The 19,605-nt window shown below is 41.7% G+C and overlaps 1 protein-coding gene across 2 annotated transcripts in view; it reads right to left on the reverse strand.

The window, feature by feature from the left end:
- Nucleotides 1–19,605, reverse strand: part of LOC121007769 (cytoplasmic FMR1-interacting protein 2) — a 117,339-nt gene that overhangs the window by 1,852 nt on the left and 95,882 nt on the right. For both annotated transcript variants that reach the window (XM_040439973.1, XM_040439964.1), the window contains exons 19-31: nt 18,834–18,930; nt 18,467–18,543; nt 17,318–17,426; nt 16,854–16,973; nt 13,715–13,914; nt 13,500–13,587; nt 12,541–12,684; nt 7,576–7,666; nt 6,384–6,514; nt 5,924–5,996; nt 5,664–5,758; nt 4,428–4,666; nt 3,153–3,300 (exon numbers count right to left, since the gene is read on the reverse strand). In XM_040439973.1, coding sequence (XP_040295907.1) covers nt 3,153–3,300; nt 4,428–4,666; nt 5,664–5,758; nt 5,924–5,996; nt 6,384–6,514; nt 7,576–7,666; nt 12,541–12,684; nt 13,500–13,587; nt 13,715–13,914; nt 16,854–16,973; nt 17,318–17,426; nt 18,467–18,543; nt 18,834–18,930 — 1,612 coding nt within the window. The remainder of the gene's footprint in view (nt 1–3,152; nt 3,301–4,427; nt 4,667–5,663; nt 5,759–5,923; nt 5,997–6,383; nt 6,515–7,575; nt 7,667–12,540; nt 12,685–13,499; nt 13,588–13,714; nt 13,915–16,853; nt 16,974–17,317; nt 17,427–18,466; nt 18,544–18,833; nt 18,931–19,605) is intronic.

Below are 19,605 nucleotides of genomic sequence, written 5' to 3' on the forward strand. Positions count from 1 at the left end.
CAATCATCAGCAGATGGGTGAGAGCAGGAGATTCTGAATTTGAACTCTTTTCCAGGCCTGAGCTGCAATAGTTATGATGCTGGTTCTCAGCAACCACTTACGTTTAGCTCCTCAGTGACACACTGCTGACATCAGCATTTCTGTCACTAATTTATACTGCCCTCAGTGAGGTCAGCATGAAGTTAATGACAGGTTCCCTTTAAACGAAATCTGTCGCCACAATCTTGGACTGTTATCTACAGTAATGCATGAGTAGAACTGCAGATACAGAGGCCAGATCCAATTTTTTTTTCCTACTGCTCCCTGTTGTCAGCACTCTGATATACATTGTCAGGACTGCTGTGCATGCGCACGAGTCCTCTCCATTATGTTAACATGGCACAGCGGTCTGGGGGAATTTATCATGAGGGGAATATTTGAAGTAGTTTACTTGAGTCTGCACTGGTTTGCTTTATGCCACATTTACAGTATCAAATGTTGCATGTTGTTTGATACATTTGTCTCATCCTTAAACCTACCACTTTGCGGGTCATTTACATAGCACGCTGTATCTGTTTTACGCTTAAAAAGTCGCAAACCCCTTTTTGAGACTTATTTTAATGCCTGTGCAACAATATTTAGTTGCATGGGCATTTCTGTGCCGTGCTCGCCTCTTGGGAGTGGACAAATTTACTAACTTTTACATCTGGAAACAGGCGGAAAAGATCAGTGAAAACTACTCCAGTCAGGGCCTGAAGTAGTTCTCACTCCAGGCGTATGGACTGCTGGAGGTGCACCTAATTTAGGCGATTCCACCAGCAGCGCAGAAGGGAAACAAAGACCAGCTTAAAAAGCCATTCTTTGTAAAAGAAAAGCTACTCCAGTCTTCCTACTCCACCCTTCTACTGTAGTGAGATTAGGACTTTTTGACTTAAAAAAAAAGTCTGTGATAAATCCGGAGTGAAACTCGTTAAAACAGCTAACCAGGCCCAACCATATTTCAAAACTGGAGACAGTGGTGAAAAAATGCGCAAAATCTTTTTGCGCAAAAGAAGTCCATAAAGTAACAAAAAAAAACATTTTGTGACTTTTTGAAGCCAGAATTCTGAAGTTAAGCCATGATAAATCAGGGCCTCTTTTAGCACAGCTTAGACTACTTTCACATCTGCATTTTTGCTGGATCCATCATGGATCAGCAAAAACGCTTCCATCATGATAATACAACCGTCTGCATCCGTTATGAACGGATCCGGTTGTATTATCTCTAAAATAGCCATGACGGATCCGTCTCTAAAACAATTGTAAGTCAATAGCGGATGGATCTGTTTTCTTTTGTGCCAGAGAAAACGGATCCGTCTCCATTGACTTACGTCTTGCTCCGCATCCCAGGACGCACTCAAAAACGCTGCTTGCAGTGCTTTTGTGTGCGTTATGGGAACGCAATGAAACATAACGGAATGCATTCTGGTGCACTCCATTCCCTTCAGTTCGGTTTTGTCCCCATTGACAAATGGGGACAAAACTGAAGTGTTTTCCTCCGCTATTGAGATCCTATGACGGATCTCAATAGCGGAAAGGGAAAGAGCAGGTGTGAAAGTAGCCTTTGAGAGCTGACAGTGGAGGAACAGAGGGCAGCAGGAAAATAAGAGACTAAGATCTGGACTCCTTATCTGCAGTACTAGTCCTGTATTACAGCAGATAATAGTCCAGAATTGTGGTGACAGATTCCCTTTAAATAGCATTTGCCTAAGGGCTCATGCACACGACCGTATGTATTTTGAGGTCCGCAAAAAATACAGATGACGTCCGTGTGCATTCAGTATTTTGCGGAACGGAACAGCCGGCCCCTAATAGAACAGTCCTATCCTTGTCCGTAATGCAGACAATAATAGGACATGTTCTATTTTTTTTTTATTTCACAATTCCCCTCAAAATTTTTCTTCTGACATTAATTACTACTGCAGTAAAATTCCTTTATCGTGACATTAATGGGACCTGGTGTATTCTGGATTATCATTTTGAATTATAAAATGTTTATAGAAAAGTATATGACATTTATTTGCAAGTGTGAAGAGATTTAAAAATTCCAAATGAAAAATCTGGTGCAAAATATGCCCCTACCACTTCATTTATCAGATCAGTTCTTATGAAATTCCAGACGTTCATATCATTCTGGAGTATCGAATTTCTCTTTTATCAGATGCCATATTATAGAAATTCCATTGTAATAAGAGAATCAGTGTTAAAACAGCTCAAGATAAAAGAAATGCATGCACTCCATATAGAGGGGAGGTGCTGTTCCCAAACTGACAATACAGCTGACAATTGAAACTTCCACACATGAAGAAAGCATGGCGATGTAATCCCTGTGGTGAGCCTGAATGACCATCACCTTGCTTTCCTCATGTCTCACTGGGTAACCAGCCAACCTGATGAAGGTCTGCTGACCAAAAAGGTTCCCCTATAATCTGACTTTCCCCTAAAAAAATGAGAAACCAATAAAAATGTGCAGAAATTTCACTTCTCAATCAGCTCCAAGACAACAGAATATATTCTACATTGATATTGGCCGGTCTGCTAATTTGTGGGAAATGAACACATTTTAGAACAATCGCTTTCATAACCTAATGGTCACATGAGCATGACAATATATTTCCAGATCTGTAATCAAAAGGATTCCTGTATTCATGGGCGTCCGCAAGGGGGGGCAAGTGCCCCCCCCCCCCCCCCCTGAGGCCCTGGAAATCTGTGAACTGAGTTCTGCCTCTGCTCTGCAGCTGCTGCCCTGCGCAGCGCCGCAAAGTGAGGAGCGGTATCTATCAGGAGCATGCACGCGCCCTGATGAATCACCAGGGTCGGGCGCGCACGGGAGTACGAAGCTCCGCCCACCTTCCGGGCGGGAAAGACATTGCGGAGCCGAAGCAAGAAGACTGGAAAAAAAGTACCATTTTATTATATATCAGGGGGTAAGGAGGGAGAGGGAGCGATAGAACCAGGGATACAACTTTGTATTCCTGGCACTTATAATATACATTTAAGCTTTTCCATCGCGTTGCACAGCTCATGCGTTATTATACTTTGTGATAATGAATATGCCCCCCCCCCTTCATTACATTCTCAGAAACAAGCAGAGCATGGATGTCAATAAAATTATACCCCCCCCTGGAACTTACGACATTTTTAATAATTTCATCCTTCCCATCCTGCCTCTGGACTTTCAGAAGGTGATAGCAGAAGTCAAAGAGATCGAATCGGCGTTGCTGTCCGAGTAGCACAATGATGGCACAACCTGCCCAATTCAACCCATCTCCAAAGCATTGTCTGCATGAGGAATAACATGGATAAATTGCAATGAAAGACCATTTATTACCTACAAAATTATGAAATTAGTTAGACTTTTCAGATTGTTACATAAAAATACAATTCTTAAAGGGGTTGTCCACTCTTTACAATCCCCTTTTGTTAGAAATGTCTCCTACAAACTAAGAAGGTCCAATAGAAAGCAAATGCTCAATTTCCCTGATGTGTCACCACAAGAAAAATTAAGTAAATGGTGCCCGATGAAATGAGTGGTCTGTCTAGGTCAGGGAGGCTCAACCTGTGGCCCTCCAGCTATTGTAAAACTACAACTCCCATCATACTTGGCTGTAGGCTGATAGCTGTAGGCTTTCCGGGCATGTTGTGAGTTGTAGTTTTGCAACAGCTGGAGGGCCACAGGTTGAGCATCCCTGGTCTAGGTAATCCAGAACATGAGGTCCTCCAGAAAAAGAGTAGCTTCCTGTGGTCACTCTCTGGTCTAACAGATTCATCTCCTGAACTAAGGTCTCCCCTCTGTTAAAGGGGGTTTCTGGTACCTAGATACTAACGGCCTAGCCCCAGGACAGGTCAAATCTCTGGGGTTCCAACATCCCGCATCCCCACCAATCAGCTGTTTTGGCCACTGGAAAATATAAAGCGGATGGAGCAGGAAGCAGAAGGCTTAGTATACTGTGTAGTGGCCATGTTGGGGTACTGCAAGTGAATAGGAGCTGAGCTTGTTCGCCATTGTTGGAAACTACACAGGGTATGGAGCCTTTCATTCACAATATAGTTTGCGATGCAGGCAGAAACATCTGATTGGTGGGGGTGCCGGATGTCGGACCCCACCAATCTGCTATTGAAGACCAGGCCTGAAGACTGATCATCAATACCTATGTACTGGAAAACCCCTTTAACACCATAATAAGTAATAACCACCACATTCAGAGATTGCAGTTTTTACTTCATCCCATCCTACTCATTAATCTTTGTTTTTCAACCCAAGACTACCACCCCTGTCCAACATTAGTCATGCAGTTAAACTGTGTGGTGAGCAGAAATTGAAGAAATTCTAGTTTGGTGCTTGAAGGTTCCCTCCTAGTGGTGGTCCTAGTCTACTACACAATAAGCGGCACAGTTACGGTACTTACTCTGCTGTGAATTCATTGGTCCCTACAGGAATAGAGTAAACAAACTGCATGGCGCTCCAGAGACGGTGAAACTCCACACATTCATCTACGTGCATCACTCCATTAGTAGGTGGGGGGCCGCGCCATATAGGGTCCTGCAGGTAACTGCGTATCCGCGTCAGGATAACTTCAAACATGGAGAGACCACAGCACAGTCTCTCCTTGGTCAGTAGGTCTCCTTCCCTGGCAATGGCGATTTGCTGTAACAGAGTATGTGAATGAGAAGCCATTGACAAATGAAGGCTTTTAGATCATAGCTTTTTATCTGTTCCCTGATAAAATAACTTAGATTCCCTGATGCAAACATTTGCTGGAGTTTAACCCTTGCGCAACCAAGAAGGTATATAATACAGATTGGCTTTAGACACTTGCCGTGGCTAGAATATAAGAGATAGAGCTCAGATCTTAAAGCCCAGAAGCTCCACATATTTAGATACCATTATTATTCGTAAAATACTTGGGGAGCAGCACTCGTTGAAGTTGGGGGGCAGCATGAATAGATTTAATTCCTGGTTCTGTGTAGGTAATGGAGTGGTGGGTGATATTGCAAGTGACACCAGGACAGGTGCTGTCATCTCCCATTGTAGAGCCTCCACGTGCTTTTGTAACATTTTGGTTTATTTAGTTCTGATGAATATGTGATAACGTGTGCATGTAGACAGAAGTATATGTGGCATGTATAAGCTCTGCACATTCTGAACTTTTATTTTAAGTAAGTAACAATCATTTTTACAGAATGTTCTGCTTTGATGCCAAATTGCATGATGGTAAATGTGCATTTTCAAAGTGTGCCAGGTGTCTACTGTCTGTTTAGATTTCAGGTTTTACTTGTCCGTGTCTAAAGTGTGAAAAATGTCCCGTATAATGGGTTAAAGGGAACAAAAAAAACAAAAACATCTGTATCAGATCTGCAGGAGTCCGACTCCCAGCATTCCCACCAATCAGCTGTTACCTTGTAGCTTTGTCACCAAATGTATACAGAGCCATCCATTGTGTGCTGGATCTTGCTGGTAACTGCAGAGCGGTTCCCACTGAAGTGAATGGAAGCTCCAAGGTAACAGCTGATCCCTGCCCATATGATGATGATGGCCTATACTGAGGATAGGCAACCATTATTCAAATCCTGTTTTTCATCCTTATGTGCTTGTGACAGTATCATCACTGCCATTGCCTATCCCCAGCTGATGGCTTCCATACCTGTGGTGTGCCCAGCCTCTCAATCAGTGGGACAAGATGCAGTGGAGCATACTTGGATTCAAGCCTCTTCATCCTCACCTCCAGACGTTCCCCCTCTAAGTTGAGAAACAAAGTGTGAATACAGCACAAATACAAAAAAGTTTCCAAAGAACATGTTTTTGTGTGAGAGAATCCAGGTGTCCTGCCCAATGGTCTGCACCTAAGAAATATTTAATAGACCATACATTTTTGTCTCCATGTCAGGAACAGGCAGGACATACCTTTGATGTATACACGAGGAAGGATGTTCTGGAATGGTGCTGCATGAAGTAGATCACATACCTCTTCCTGGGACTGGGAAAAGAAAAAAAAAACAGACTTACTGATGATCTGCTGAATACTAAATATCCTTTCTCCATCCTTCTCTTCTGTATCAATTCTTCAAGATCTTGCTGTCATACAACAGGAGCCTTCAATGTTCACTTCCAGCAAATAACCATCTCTACTGCTCACGCGATGGACACTCAGGAGCAGGGCTTGTTAAAAGATCCGGCTTTGATAACAGTGTTGTAAGAAGCCTGGCAACTCCGTGTCCACCACAGGACCAGGACAGATTGTTATCCACTGGAAGATCCCTACTGAATGAACATCATAAGGAATGGATTCAGAAAGTATATGAGAGGTTGCATTTGGAGCAGCTGGGATAAGATGAAGAACTAATAAGATTTCTAAAGTCCTTACCAAAGCTTGTTCAATGAGCAGACAGAAGAGCACTGCGTTACCAACTTCTCTCAGGCTCTGGAAGACATCTGTCTTCAGTTCAGCATACTCAATGATGTCCTTCAGCTGATGGTGGAAGAACTCCAGGATGCCTACATGTGATGAATAAATACACTACTATACAACTTCCATTACACTTATAACGCTGCACAAACATGGAGAGATGTGTTATGCACATATAGGATATATGGCTGCAAGGACCCCATCACAGACCTTTTAAACAGCCATGAGTTTTCTGTGGCATTATTTTTTATCATTTAAAAAAAAACGTCAAGTACTGTAAAAATCCATGGGAAAATCGTCATACCTAGCATGTTGCGTTTAATAAAAAAAAAAAAAAAAAAGGCCTGAAAGCAAATACACCGTGTATGCAGACTTTTCAATTATTTGCTATAGACCAGGGATGGCCAACCTGTCGCTCTCCAGCTGTTGTAAAACTACAACTCCCACCATGCCCTGCTGTAGGCTGATAGCTGTAGGCAGTCTGAGCATGCTGGGAGTTGTAGTTTTGCAACAGCTGGAGAGCCTTAGGTTGGCCATCCCTGCTATAGACTTTAAAATACAAAAGTATGTAAATAAAATATCCCAGGGCGCAAAAATCCAATCCAGATGATGATAGTAAAGAGATACTGTTTATTGCAGGTTTGTGTACTCCATATGCTGTGTTATGTACTTGATGAAGGGGAATTACTCCCCGAAACGCGTTGTACTCCTGCAATAAACAGTATCTCTTTACGATCATCTGGATTGGATTTTTGCGCCCTGGGATATTTTATCTACATACTTTTGTATCTCATCACTTCTTGGAGACCTCAGGTATCTCCGACAAGAAGTCATCCCTACACGGCTGCAGATCCATCATCAAATCGTGACTCCGGTACAAGTCTTGAAAAGCTTTCACTAGAGTTGTGCCTACAGGTATTGGAACCATTTATTTTACCTGTCTACAAACGGTATTACCCTATGGTGCGCCCTGTTTTATCTTTAACAACATAAAGTAAATCCTGTGGATCTAAATAGACTTTAAAATAACATCTGGCCAGAGCACTTAAAAAAAAAAAAAAAGTGAAAAAACGCTGCAAATCGCTGTGTGTGAATCCAGTCATTAAGGTATCTCTACCCACTTTACCTTACATGTTCAATCTGGCTTTACCTGGAGATCCGTACTCATGGCGGGGCAGGCGACAAATTTTAGGCATGACCTCAATGAGGGTCTTCACATACTGCAATATAGTACCCTGAAGCTGTAAAATGGAACACATCAAGGTATAACAATTGTAACTCCATAAGGTAACAACTCTATAAGGTACGGCCATACGTTCAGCTTTTTTATGCAGTTTTTGAAGCCAAAATCAGACGTGGATCATAAAAAGGAGAAAAAACATTAAAGAAGCATTCCAACTTCTCTGGCCCATTAGAAAGTAACATAATGTAAATTGTAATGAGGGTAATCTTCTTACTGGTGACTGTATCTGTGCGTTATAACCTCATCAGCTGTGTCTTGTGACTCTTCAACTAACACAGCATCTTAGGCCGAGTTCATACTTTAGTTATTTGATCAGTTATTTCTATCAGCCAAAGGCCTCAAGCACACGACCGTTGTTTTGGTCCGCATCCGAGCCGCAGTTTTTTGCGGCTTGGATGCGGACCCATTCACTTCAATGGGGCCACAAAAGATGGGGACAGCACTCCGTGTGCTGTCCGCATCCATTGCTCCATTCCGTGGTCCGCCAAAAAATATAACTTGTCCATTTTGCGGACAAGAATAGGCAGTTACATCACTGGCTGTCTGTGCCATTCCGCAAATTGCGGAAATCACACGGGCGCCATCCGTGTTTTGCGGATCCGCAATTTGCAGATTGCAAAACACACAATGGTCTTGTGCATGAGGCCAAAACTAGGTGCAGGTCAAAAACACAGAACAGGAGCAGATCATTCCATTACACCTGATCTCTGTGAAGGCTTCACTACTGGTTTTGGCTCTTAATAACAGATAGAAAAAACTGACCAAATAACTTATGTGTGAACTCAGCCTTAGGCCTCTTGCACACGACCGTATGGCTTTTCAGTATTTTGCAGTCCGCAAAAAACAGATCCGCAAAAAATACGGATGACGTCCGTGTGCATTACGTTTTTTGTGGAACGGAACAGCTGGCCCCTGATAGAACAGCCCTATCCTTGTCTGTAATGTGGACAATAATAGGACATGTTCTATCTTTGAACGGAACGGAAAAATGTAAATACAGAAACGAAAGGTACCTTACGTTTTTTTTGCAGATCCATTGAAATGAATGGTTCTGTATACGGTCTGTATACGCAACGCAAAAAACAAAATGGAAACAGAAAAAAAATAAAACGTTCGTGTGACAAGAGGCCTTATGGATAGGAAATCAGTTTCTCTATTGATTCCCTCAATGTGAGCCTCATTTGAATGAACTGAGAAACTGACTTCCTGTCCACACAGAAGACGCGGTGTCAGTTGGAGAGTCAGAAAGGCACATTTATTTAACGTTTTAAGCCACGAAGATGTTGTAAAAAAGCTGCAAATTACAGCATTTACAGCAATTTGCAGCATAATTAGTAATGTTTTGAGCTTCCACCCGCAGAAACAAGGGTGGGGATTAGTAAAGGGGGGGACCTCCATAGCCCCCCAGATTTACTTTGTCAAATCTGTTTTTATTATTTTCCCCCACAAACCCTAAACCCCCAGATTTACTATAATTTACAGCATAAACCCACATAAATTATAGCCGTTATCTATAATTGCTCATAGCTGTTTTACATTTCAATTGCTGGCGCATGGGCTGCTGGAAAATGCGCTAAATGTTTTAAGAGACCTGTTCCCCTTAATAAATTTGTGGCATCTGACTAACGCAGGAAGCGCCAATCTTGGTAAATACCCCCCAGAGTGTCACCTGTGAAAAGATTACCTTCACTATAATTTACATCATGTAACTTTCTAATGGTTTCCTTCTTTCAGGGCAGATACTACTTCTCTCTTATTAAATCCACTCCTGTTTTCAATTTAAATCGCCTAACCCATAGCGCCGTATACAGGGAGTGCAGAATTATTAGGCAAGTTGTATTTTTGAGGATTAATTTTATTATTGAACAACAACCATGTTCTCAATGAACCCAAAAAACTCATTAATATCAAAGCTGAATATTTTTGGAAGTAGTTTTTAGTTTGTTTTTAGTTTTAGCTATTTTAGGGGGATATCTGTGTGTGCAGGTGACTATTACTGTGCATAATTATTAGGCAACTTAACAAAAAACAAATATATACCCATTTCAATTATTTATTTTTACCAGTGAAACCAATATAACATCTCAACATTCACAAATATACATTTCTGACATTCAAAAACAAAACAAAAACAAATCAGTGACCAATATAGCCACCTTTCTTTGCAAGGACACTCAAAAGCCTGCCATCCATGGATTCTGTCAGTGTTTTGATCTGTTCACCATCAACATTGCGTGCAGCAGCAATCACAGCCTCCCAGACACTGTTCAGAGAGGTGTACTGTTTTCCCTTCTTGTAAATCTCACATTTGATGATGGACCACAGGTTCTCAATGGGGTTCAGATCAGGTGAACAAGGAGGCCATGTCATTAGATTTTCTTCTTTTATACCCTTTCTTGCCAGCCACGCTGTGGAGTACTTGGACGCGTGTGATGGAGCATTGTCCTGCATGAAAATCATGTTTTTCTTGAAGGATGCAGACTTCTTCCTGTACCACTGCTTGAAGAAGGTGTCTTCCAGAAACTGGCAGTAGGACTGGGAGTTGAGCTTGACTCCATCCTCAACCCGAAAAAGCCCCACAAGCTCATCTTTGATGATACCAGCCCAAACCAGTACTCCACCTCCACCTTGCTGGCGTCTGAGTCGGACTGGAGCTCTCTGCCCTTTACCAATCCAGCCACGGGCCCATCAAGACTCACTCTCATTTCATCAGTCCATAAAACCTTAGAAAAATCAGTCTTGAGATATTTCTTGGCCCAGTCTTGACGTTTCAGCTTGTGTGTCTTGTTCGGTGGTGGTCGTCTTTCAGCCTTTCTTACCTTGGCCATGTCTCTGAGTATTGCACACCTTGTGCTTTTGGGCACTCCAGTGATGTTGCAGCTCTGAAATATGGCCAAACTGGTGGCAAGTGGCATCTTGGCAGCTGCACGCTTGACTTTTCTCAGTTCATGGGCAGTTATTTTGCGCCTTGGTTTTTCCACAAGCTTCTTGCGACCCTGTTGACTATTTTGAATGAAACGCTTGATTGTTCGATGATCACGCTTCAGAAGCTTTGCAATTTTAAGAGTGCTGCATCCCTCTGCAAGATATCTCACTATTTTTGACTTTTCTGAGCCTGTCAAGTGCTTCTTTTGACCCATTTTGCCAAAGGAAAGGAAGTTGCCTAATAATTATGCACACCTAATATAGGGTGTTGATGTCATTAGACCACACCCCTTCTCATTACAGAGATGCACATCACCTAATATGCTTAATTGGTAGTAGGCTTTCGAGCCTATACAGCTTGGAGTAAGACAACATGCATAAAGAGGATGATGTGGTCAAAATACTCATTTGCCTAATAATTCTGCACGCAGTGTATATATGTGTATTGAGCAGGCCTCTGCAGCGGGCTCGCTCCATACACAGCGGGTGCTGGCTGTATCATAAAGTCAGCACCCACCGCACTGACAGGAAGCGGCGATCGTGCCGCCCCCTGTCATTTAACCCCTCAGGTGCCGCGATCAGCTGTGAATGAAGGCAGAGGCATGCAGCTTTCTCTTCCTTCCGATCGGAGCCCCAGCAGTGAAATCAAGGGGCTCCGATCGGTTGCCATGGCAGCCTGGACGCTGCTGAAGCGATCCAGGCCTGTCATGGCTTTTTACATACTGAGCTATGCACGAGGCATAGCTCAGAATGGAGAGTGTAAAAATCCTAATCTACACTCTATTAAGGTGAATAGGAGAGGGAGGATCTATTAAGGAGGCTAATAGTTATTTTTAAAAAAAGTTACAAAAAAACAACTATATATTAAAAGTTTAAATCACCACCCTTTCCCAGTTTTACATATAAAAATATATAAACAATAAAATAATAAACATATTGGGTATCGCTACATCTGAAAATGTCTACTATAAAAATATATATTTTTTTAATTCCTGTGAGGTGAAAGATGCAACAGAATTTTTTTTTGTCATCTTGTCCCCCCCAAAAAATTGAATAACAGTGATCAAAAAGTCTTACATACTACAAAATGGTACCAATAAAAACTACAGTGTTATGCAAAAAACAAGCCCTAATACAGCTCTGTAGATCGAAATATAAAAAAAGGTATGGTTGTCCGAATATGGTGATGCAAAGAAAATTTTGATTTTTCCAAAGGTTTTTATTTTTTTTAAAGTAGTAAAATAAATAAAAATAAACTATTCAAGTTTGGTATTGCCGCATTTGTATTTAGCCGCAGAATAAGAACGTCAGGTCATTTTTATTACATTGTGAATGCTGTGGTGTCAAAACCCCAAAAACCTGGAATTCTGTTTTATTTTCAATTTTGCCACACACAGAATTTTTTTCCCCGTTTTCTATTACAAGACAAGGTAAATTAAATGGTGGCATTAAAAAAATGCATCTTGTCCTCATATAGCTATGATATAAGCCCTCATATAGCTATGTGAATGGGAAAAATAAAAAAGTTATGGTTATTGGAACGTGGGGAAGAAAAATCCAAAATGGAAAAATGGAAATAGTCCCGGTCTTTAAGGGGTTAAAAAACTGCATCAAAAAACCTGAACGTGTGATCAGACCCTAAGTCATCTTAAAGTCAGAGCTCAGCTCTGTACAATGTCCCAAACCATTCCCACATTTTGAAGATGAATGGTCTCTTAACTCTGGCCCTCCAGCTCTTGCAAAACTACAACTCCCAGCATATCCTGACAGCTGTCTAAGCATTCTGGATATTGTGGTTTTGCATCAGCCAGAAAGGCACAACTTGGAGACCACTGACGTATGATGAGATCAAATAATGGTACTACAAGCTGCCTAGAAGAGCCCCGAGAACAGTATGGGTTTCATCTTATCTCGAGTACATTCAACCATAAAATAGTCCCATCTTACCAGACTTTTGACGATCTTCAATAGTTCCTCCATCACCACAGCAATCCCCTGATAACCCAGCAAGCGGCAGATTGTTTTGAAGTGTGGAGGACCGACAAAATTTCTGTATGAACTATATATGTGGCTGTAGGCTATATTGAGAGGCTACAGAAGAAGGTTGAAAAAACACCAGTCACACCTCAATGGAAAGTCGATTAGTTTTTTGTAATAAGATAATGATTAAACTGGTCTCTAATAATATGGAAAACAAGAATATGGCCTCATGCACACGACCGTTGTTCTGGTCCGCATCCGAGCCGGGTGCGGACCCATTCACCTCAATGGGGCCGCAAAAGATGCGGACAGCACTCCGTGTGCTGTCCGCATCCGTTGCTCCGTTCTGTGCCCCCGCAAAAAAAATATAACATTTCCTATTCTTGTCCATTTTGCGGACAAGAATAGGCATTTCTACAAAGGGCCGCCTGTTCTGTTCCGCAATTTGCGGACCGAAAAAAACGGAACGGTTGTGTTCATGAGGCCTATTACTGCCAGACCACAGTCTGAAGCAGCAAAAGGGTGAGAATTAGGTCATAAAGAGGTATGATAGTAGCAGCCTCCCAGCACTCGATATGGCAAATGATTGTATGGAAAGTCTCCCTGAGAGGGGGTGCCACTATATATGGAGTCCTAAAGAGGTTTGCCCAGGATCTTATTATTGATCATCTAGCTTCAGGACAGGCCCTCAATACCTGAATATAGGGGGCCTGACACCTGGCTGATCAGCTGTTTTGGGGTAGCTCCAGGGAGACTGTGGGGGTTAGTGGAGTTACTGCAGAATAGCTGATTAGCTGGAGTGTGGGGTGTCAGACCCCCACCAATCAGATATTGATGGGATCAGACTATAGGCACAATGTAGAGAGAAGGCAGACAATCATGGCGGTCCTTGTTATAGACCGACTTCTATACTAGAAGATACTTACCTTTGATCCATACAGATAATAAGGCTGTACATTGGCTGGCTTGTCTCTCTGTGGCTCCTGTGTGAAAGGGATAGCTGTACGGACAAACCTGAAAAAGATGTAAAAAGGTTAATCAGTGAACGCTAGATTCTATATGCTATAACCCTAGCGGGACAATTTGTCCTTATGTACAGTGTAAATAAGGTTGTGACCTCAGTTAGGAGTATTTAACCCACCGATTGGTTGAACCATTGTAGCAATAGTTGGGCAAGAAGTCAAAGTTGAGCTCCCAAAAGACGTGCAATGTGTTTCTTCCATATGGAGCAGATACATTGTGATTGGCCTCTCGGAACATGGCGTCAAAGCTGTCCAATGTTAAGTGCTTAGAAAGTAGTCTGTGTGTCAGGCGATTGATGTCCAGAAGCCATTCCAGTTCCTGAAGACAAGAACACGGGCGAGGAGGTTATTGTCAGTGATGGTTATGAAAGATGGGTTAAGGAAAAACTTTGAGTTACCCATAGCAATTATAAAAAAAAAGATAATACTACAAAAATTACATTTTAAGTAGTTATTTTATAACATTTGATTTACAGCTAAAAGTCATAATACAGAATCCCTGGGACCACTGCTCTGTTGGATCCGTCCATGATAGTGCCACACCACCCATGCTCGGGCTCATGAGTCCTTTAAAGAGGATCAGTCATGACTAAGACATGTCTGCATTAGTAACTACTTCCATTTGTGCTAAAATAATTTTTGCATCTTTTCTTAAACTCTGCATTGTTATTCCTCCTGCATATGTATGAATAAGTTGAGAATTGTGCACTACCATTCCCATCTGCCAGTAGAGTGTGTTTGATGTCCAATCAGTGCTGTTAGTGTCAGAATGTGTAGATACACACTATACAGACAAAGCAAGTATTTACTAAAACAGACATGTCAGGAGAGTAAATCCAGCACAGGAATATTTTTGTGACGGTACCAGATATAAGGATTTTATGAACCATTTTTGAAATCTTAATTTATTGTACTGCAGAAATAGTAGATATCAAAATGGGAAAAAGGCAATACTTCATTTCCCCTGCTATGGTGCTGCAGTGGAAGTAAAACCAGTCTGACAGGGTTTCCAACAGATTAAGGGCTCATGCACAGTTGCAGTTTTTGCGGTCCGAAAATTGCAGATCCGCAAAACACGGATACCAGCTGCATGTGTTCCGCATTTTGCAGAACAGAACGTCCTGCGCTCTATATAACTTTCCTATCCTTGTCTGTAAAATGGACAAGAAAAGGACATGTTCTATTTTTTTGAAGGGCCGCGGAACGGACATACGGATGCAGATCGGTTGCGGACCAAAAATACGTTCATGTGCACTAGACCTAAAGCTGATTGCTGAGATCTCAGCTGCAACACACCCTTTTATTATTATTTTTTTCCAACAACCCTTCTGAAAAAAGGAGGCTGTCGAAAACCGGAAACTTCCTTAGGTTGGGTTCACACTTGCATATTTAAGCACTTTTGTGGTTTTATAGTGAAGTTTATTGCACCTGCCGTTTTAGGTATGTTTAAAAAAAAAAAAAAAAAACACCAGCTCCAGATATTAGTTAAAGGCCTATGGGGAAAATGAAACATAGGACACACAAACTTTTTTTTGATACTGATGTTTTTGTTAGTTATTAGGCGGTGTGTTTTTTGGACATATTTAAAGAGGACTTTTCACCACTCCCAACATGCCCGTTTTAATAGCTTCATGCATTCCCCATGTAATAACAATTCTGGAGCCTCTATTCTTATGGCTCTATGTTGTGCCATTCCAATATTATTTCTACTAGAAGTTATGAATGAATTGCTATTAGCCTTCAGTAAGGGTACAGAGGGGAGGCAACCAGTTGGGGGTGTGTACCTGCTCAGTCTGAAGATGGAAGCACTGATTGGATAGAGTGAGACTGAGCAGGTACACCCCCCCCCCAACTGGTTACCTCCCCTTTTTACCCTTACTGAAGGCTAATAGCAATTCATTCATAACTTCTAGTAGAAATAATATAGGAATGGCACAACATAGAGCCATAAGAATAGATGTTCCAGAATTGTTATTACATGGGGAATGCATGAAGCTATTAAAACGGGCATGTCAGGAGAAGGGGCAGGTCCTCTTTAAGCTTTTGGCTTTTTTGTTTTCTGGGATTTCAAAAACTCATTCTCTGTAGGGGGAAAATGGTTCAGATGACAAAAAAAAGTAATATAAACTGCATGCTGTACAAAAAGAAACCACAAGGGGTTTCTATGGTGTTTTTTTTTACTGCCAGTCCAATTTCACGTTAGTAAGAACCCTAAGGCCACCTGCATGCTTTACAGAATATGTGTGGATTTTCCGCACAGATTCCTGTGCAGAAAAACTGCAGCGTATTACAGTACCAGCAAAGTGTACGAAATTACACAAATCTCATGTTCACTTTGCATTTTTTTTCTATGCGGAAATTGACCTGCCATGTGGATTTCAAAATAAATATCATGTCAATTTTGTTTGCGGTATTAGCTGCCGATTTCACCTTTTCTGCAATGTCTAATTGTGGATTTAGGTGCGGATATGTTGCAGAAATGCAAATAAATCCGCACGGAAATTCATGCGGATTTGTGCGTTCCCATGTGCAAGGGGCCTAAGGGTGCCTGCACACAGTACGAATTACATGTGCTTTTTCCACGCCGTGTTCATATAGAATAAGGCAGCATAATACAGTACCAGCAAAGTGTATGAGATCACACAAACTTCATGTATGCTTTTTTTTTTTCTTAGGTGTTTAAATTGGCCTGCTATATGGAGTTTGAAATCAGCAACATGTCAACTGTTGTTGCATTTTTCTTGTGCGGATATAACCCTTTTCAATGGAAGGGTGAGAACTGAGGCAAAACCACATCAAATCCACACCAAAAAAGAAAGAAATAGTTTGGGTGTATTATGTGTTTTGGTGTAGACTTCTTGCAGAATTCCTGCACACAAATCTGCATTTTGTGCAGACACTCTACGGCCACACACACATCAGCGAGTTCAATGCCAGAAACATGCGGAGTGTGGCAGTGTAAGTTCCTGTTCTGACCTCTGCTCCTCTGACAGGATTGCATGGCATTATAATGATTTATAATGCTATGTGATCCTGTGAGACCTGAAATCTTCAGCAGTATGTCAGTGTAATTCAATAGATTCCAGATCTTGCAGGGACACACACAGCATTATAAATCATTATAATGCCATGCGATCCTGTCGGAGGACCAGAGGAACCCGCACTGCCACACGCAGCGAGTTTCTCGCATTGAACTCAGTCGTCTCTGTCTGGCCTAATGGTCCTAAACTTGTATTAGTGCTTTCAGTTTACACTTACCACAATAGATGTAAGATCTTCACTCTCAAAGCGACTGATTGCCTGATCCAAAGATTTGTACATAGCGGCTGAGATTCTCTGAGTGATCAGCCTGTTCAGGTCAATAGATCTTCCTAACAGCTGCAAGAAAGACAGAAATAGGAATATAGTATTTCAGGTAAAGAAAAACATAACTATTAGGGCTCATGCACACGACCGTATGCCCTCTGAGACATATGAGTGCGGGACAATAGCCCCGCGGCGGCCCGATGCGCACAGCATCATAGTAACCTATGATGCTGTGCGCTCCCGTGCGCACGATGTATGCCGCTCCGGGACATATGGACCGCTCACGGACCGTATATCTCGGAGGGCATACGGTCGTGTGTATGAGCCCTTATACTGTAATAATATCCTACACGTAAAATGTTGCCCGTGACATTATCATTGGAAGGATTGTAATAAACAGATGAAGTATTACACACTTGTACATGTCTCTGCTTCAGCAATGTCTCGTAGCGATTGGATGGTGGGTATGGGATGATCACTCCATAGTTCTTACATTCCGCCCGGAAACGTTTATCCAGCAGTACACTGGAAAAAAAATATTTTTTACTTTATGGCAATGGACAATGTATGGTATAAACACCCAATACCGCTTATTTTAAGGGTATAGTGTCTGTAAAGGTACTCATTCATCCAGGTCATGGTATATCAGTAATAGTAAGTCACAGCAACTGGACTTATTAGATTTCTCTTGAAGACGTTTCGCTAGTCATCTGACTGCCTTTATCAATTAGAATGACAAGAAATTCCCCATATTAAAGGGGTTTTCTGAGTATTTTCATACTGATGACCTATCCTCTGGATAGCTCACTTTGAAATGAAAGGTGAACTCCGATCGGTTGTTATGATAAAGAGGCCCATTTAGCCTTAGTAGTCAGTATTTAATGCTGAAGATCTCTTGCACAAGTCATTCATAGGACTAGCGAAATGTTTTTAAGAGAAAATACAAGTCCAGTTGCTTTGAATCATTACAACTTTTATTTAATGGGGTAGTTCGCGTTCCGAGCTGAACCCGGACATAAGCTCCCCTTCACTCATTTACCATGTATGAATGGAGTATCAGAGCTTTTTCTTTACTACTAGTGACATACTGGGCTTTACATGGGTTTTCTAAATGGAGATTTCCGTCTAGCAGTGACGTCACTGGCACAAATGGGCGCTGCCCTAGGCTGATTTACAGGCTAGTGTAGTGTTAAAGACTGCCCATTAGTGACTGTGACGTGTGACCGGGATCACTGCTAGACGGAAGCCTCCACCTAGCATACTGAGAAAAAGCTGTGTACGTCACTCTGCAGCGCAGGGCAAGGGGGAGCATCAGAGCAAGAAATGCTGCGAGGCTCCACTCTGACATGGTAAATGAGTGAAGGGGACCTCATGTCCAGGTTCAACTCTGAACCCGGACAACCCCTTTAAGGGTATAGCCACATATAGCAGATTTATTTGCAGAAATTTATGAAACTGAAAATGAGTTCTATACAAAAGTTGCAGAAATTTCTGCAAAAAAATCTCCCACATGCGAACGCTAGCGAAAGACTGTTTTACAAAATGCTTATCCGTACAATCCTTACCTGCCGGACATGGCCTTGTAGTAGGCGAAGATCTGGTCTGATAACTTGTACACAAACTGGTCAAAGCACAAATTCACCTGGAAAAGAAGGAAGGAATTAAACTGAATTATGCTGATACCCTACAAACACATTACAATCTGCCAAAAATGACAATCACCATAAAAATATGAATACAGTCAATACTGACTGAAAACATCACTGACTCCAATATTCCATGAGCCAGAAATATTAGTTGACTGGTACAGACCCTCTCCCCTCAAAAGGTTGATCTTCTGTAATTTTACTGAATGGACTTGGATTACTGCAGGGTTCAGTCTGGTTCAGTAAAAGCACGGGAGGTCCTGGTTTTGTGCCATTAGCCACTTACCTCAGCTTCAATTTCATCATAGAGGAACTGTTTCTTGAACTTTGTTAAAGCATAATAGGCACTATCATTATACAGGTCCAGGGGATACAGAACATATCTAAGGAAACAAACAAATGATTTTAACTTTGCATTTTTTTCCATTTTATAGTACAACCCACCACAATGATAATTGACACATATAATAAAGCTACTATAAGCATATAAATATTCTAGCCAAGGCAGCTGTGGAGTATTGGCAAACCAAAGGAACCAAAAAAGCATGTGATATAAAGTAGCATTGCTTGGATGTAGACCTCTGAGTGTGATTCGTTTTGGTGATCTATACATATACAAAAATCTCCCTTCGAACTGGCATATTATGTACGTATGTTAACGTTTGAGTATCATCTTTTAAACATAAAACTGTGCAAATTAAATTATCTCCATTTTAATAATCCAGATCCCCTGAATAATGAGTTTTTCAAGAATTTTCAAAACCTTCAGGGAAGCAGGAGGGCTTATAAAATAACGAATAAAGCTTTACTGGCCTGCTACAGCCACTGGCCTCAGCGGTCACGTGCTATTCATGTATAAGTGACTGCTGAGGCCAGTCTTATGAACAATAGATGTGACATCAACACTTTTAGTCTGACGTGGACCGGGCTGGAGCAGAGGGCCTGTAGCAGGTAAGTAAAGCTTTATAAGCGCCTCTGTTTCTCTGAAGGGAAATCTCCCAGAAAACCCTTTTAAAGGGATTAACTCACAAAAAGTATGTATAGCCTATCCATCATAA

This window comes from Bufo bufo, chromosome 1, assembly GCF_905171765.1.
Source record: "Bufo bufo chromosome 1, aBufBuf1.1, whole genome shotgun sequence".
Taxonomy (NCBI): domain Eukaryota; kingdom Metazoa; phylum Chordata; class Amphibia; order Anura; family Bufonidae; genus Bufo; species Bufo bufo.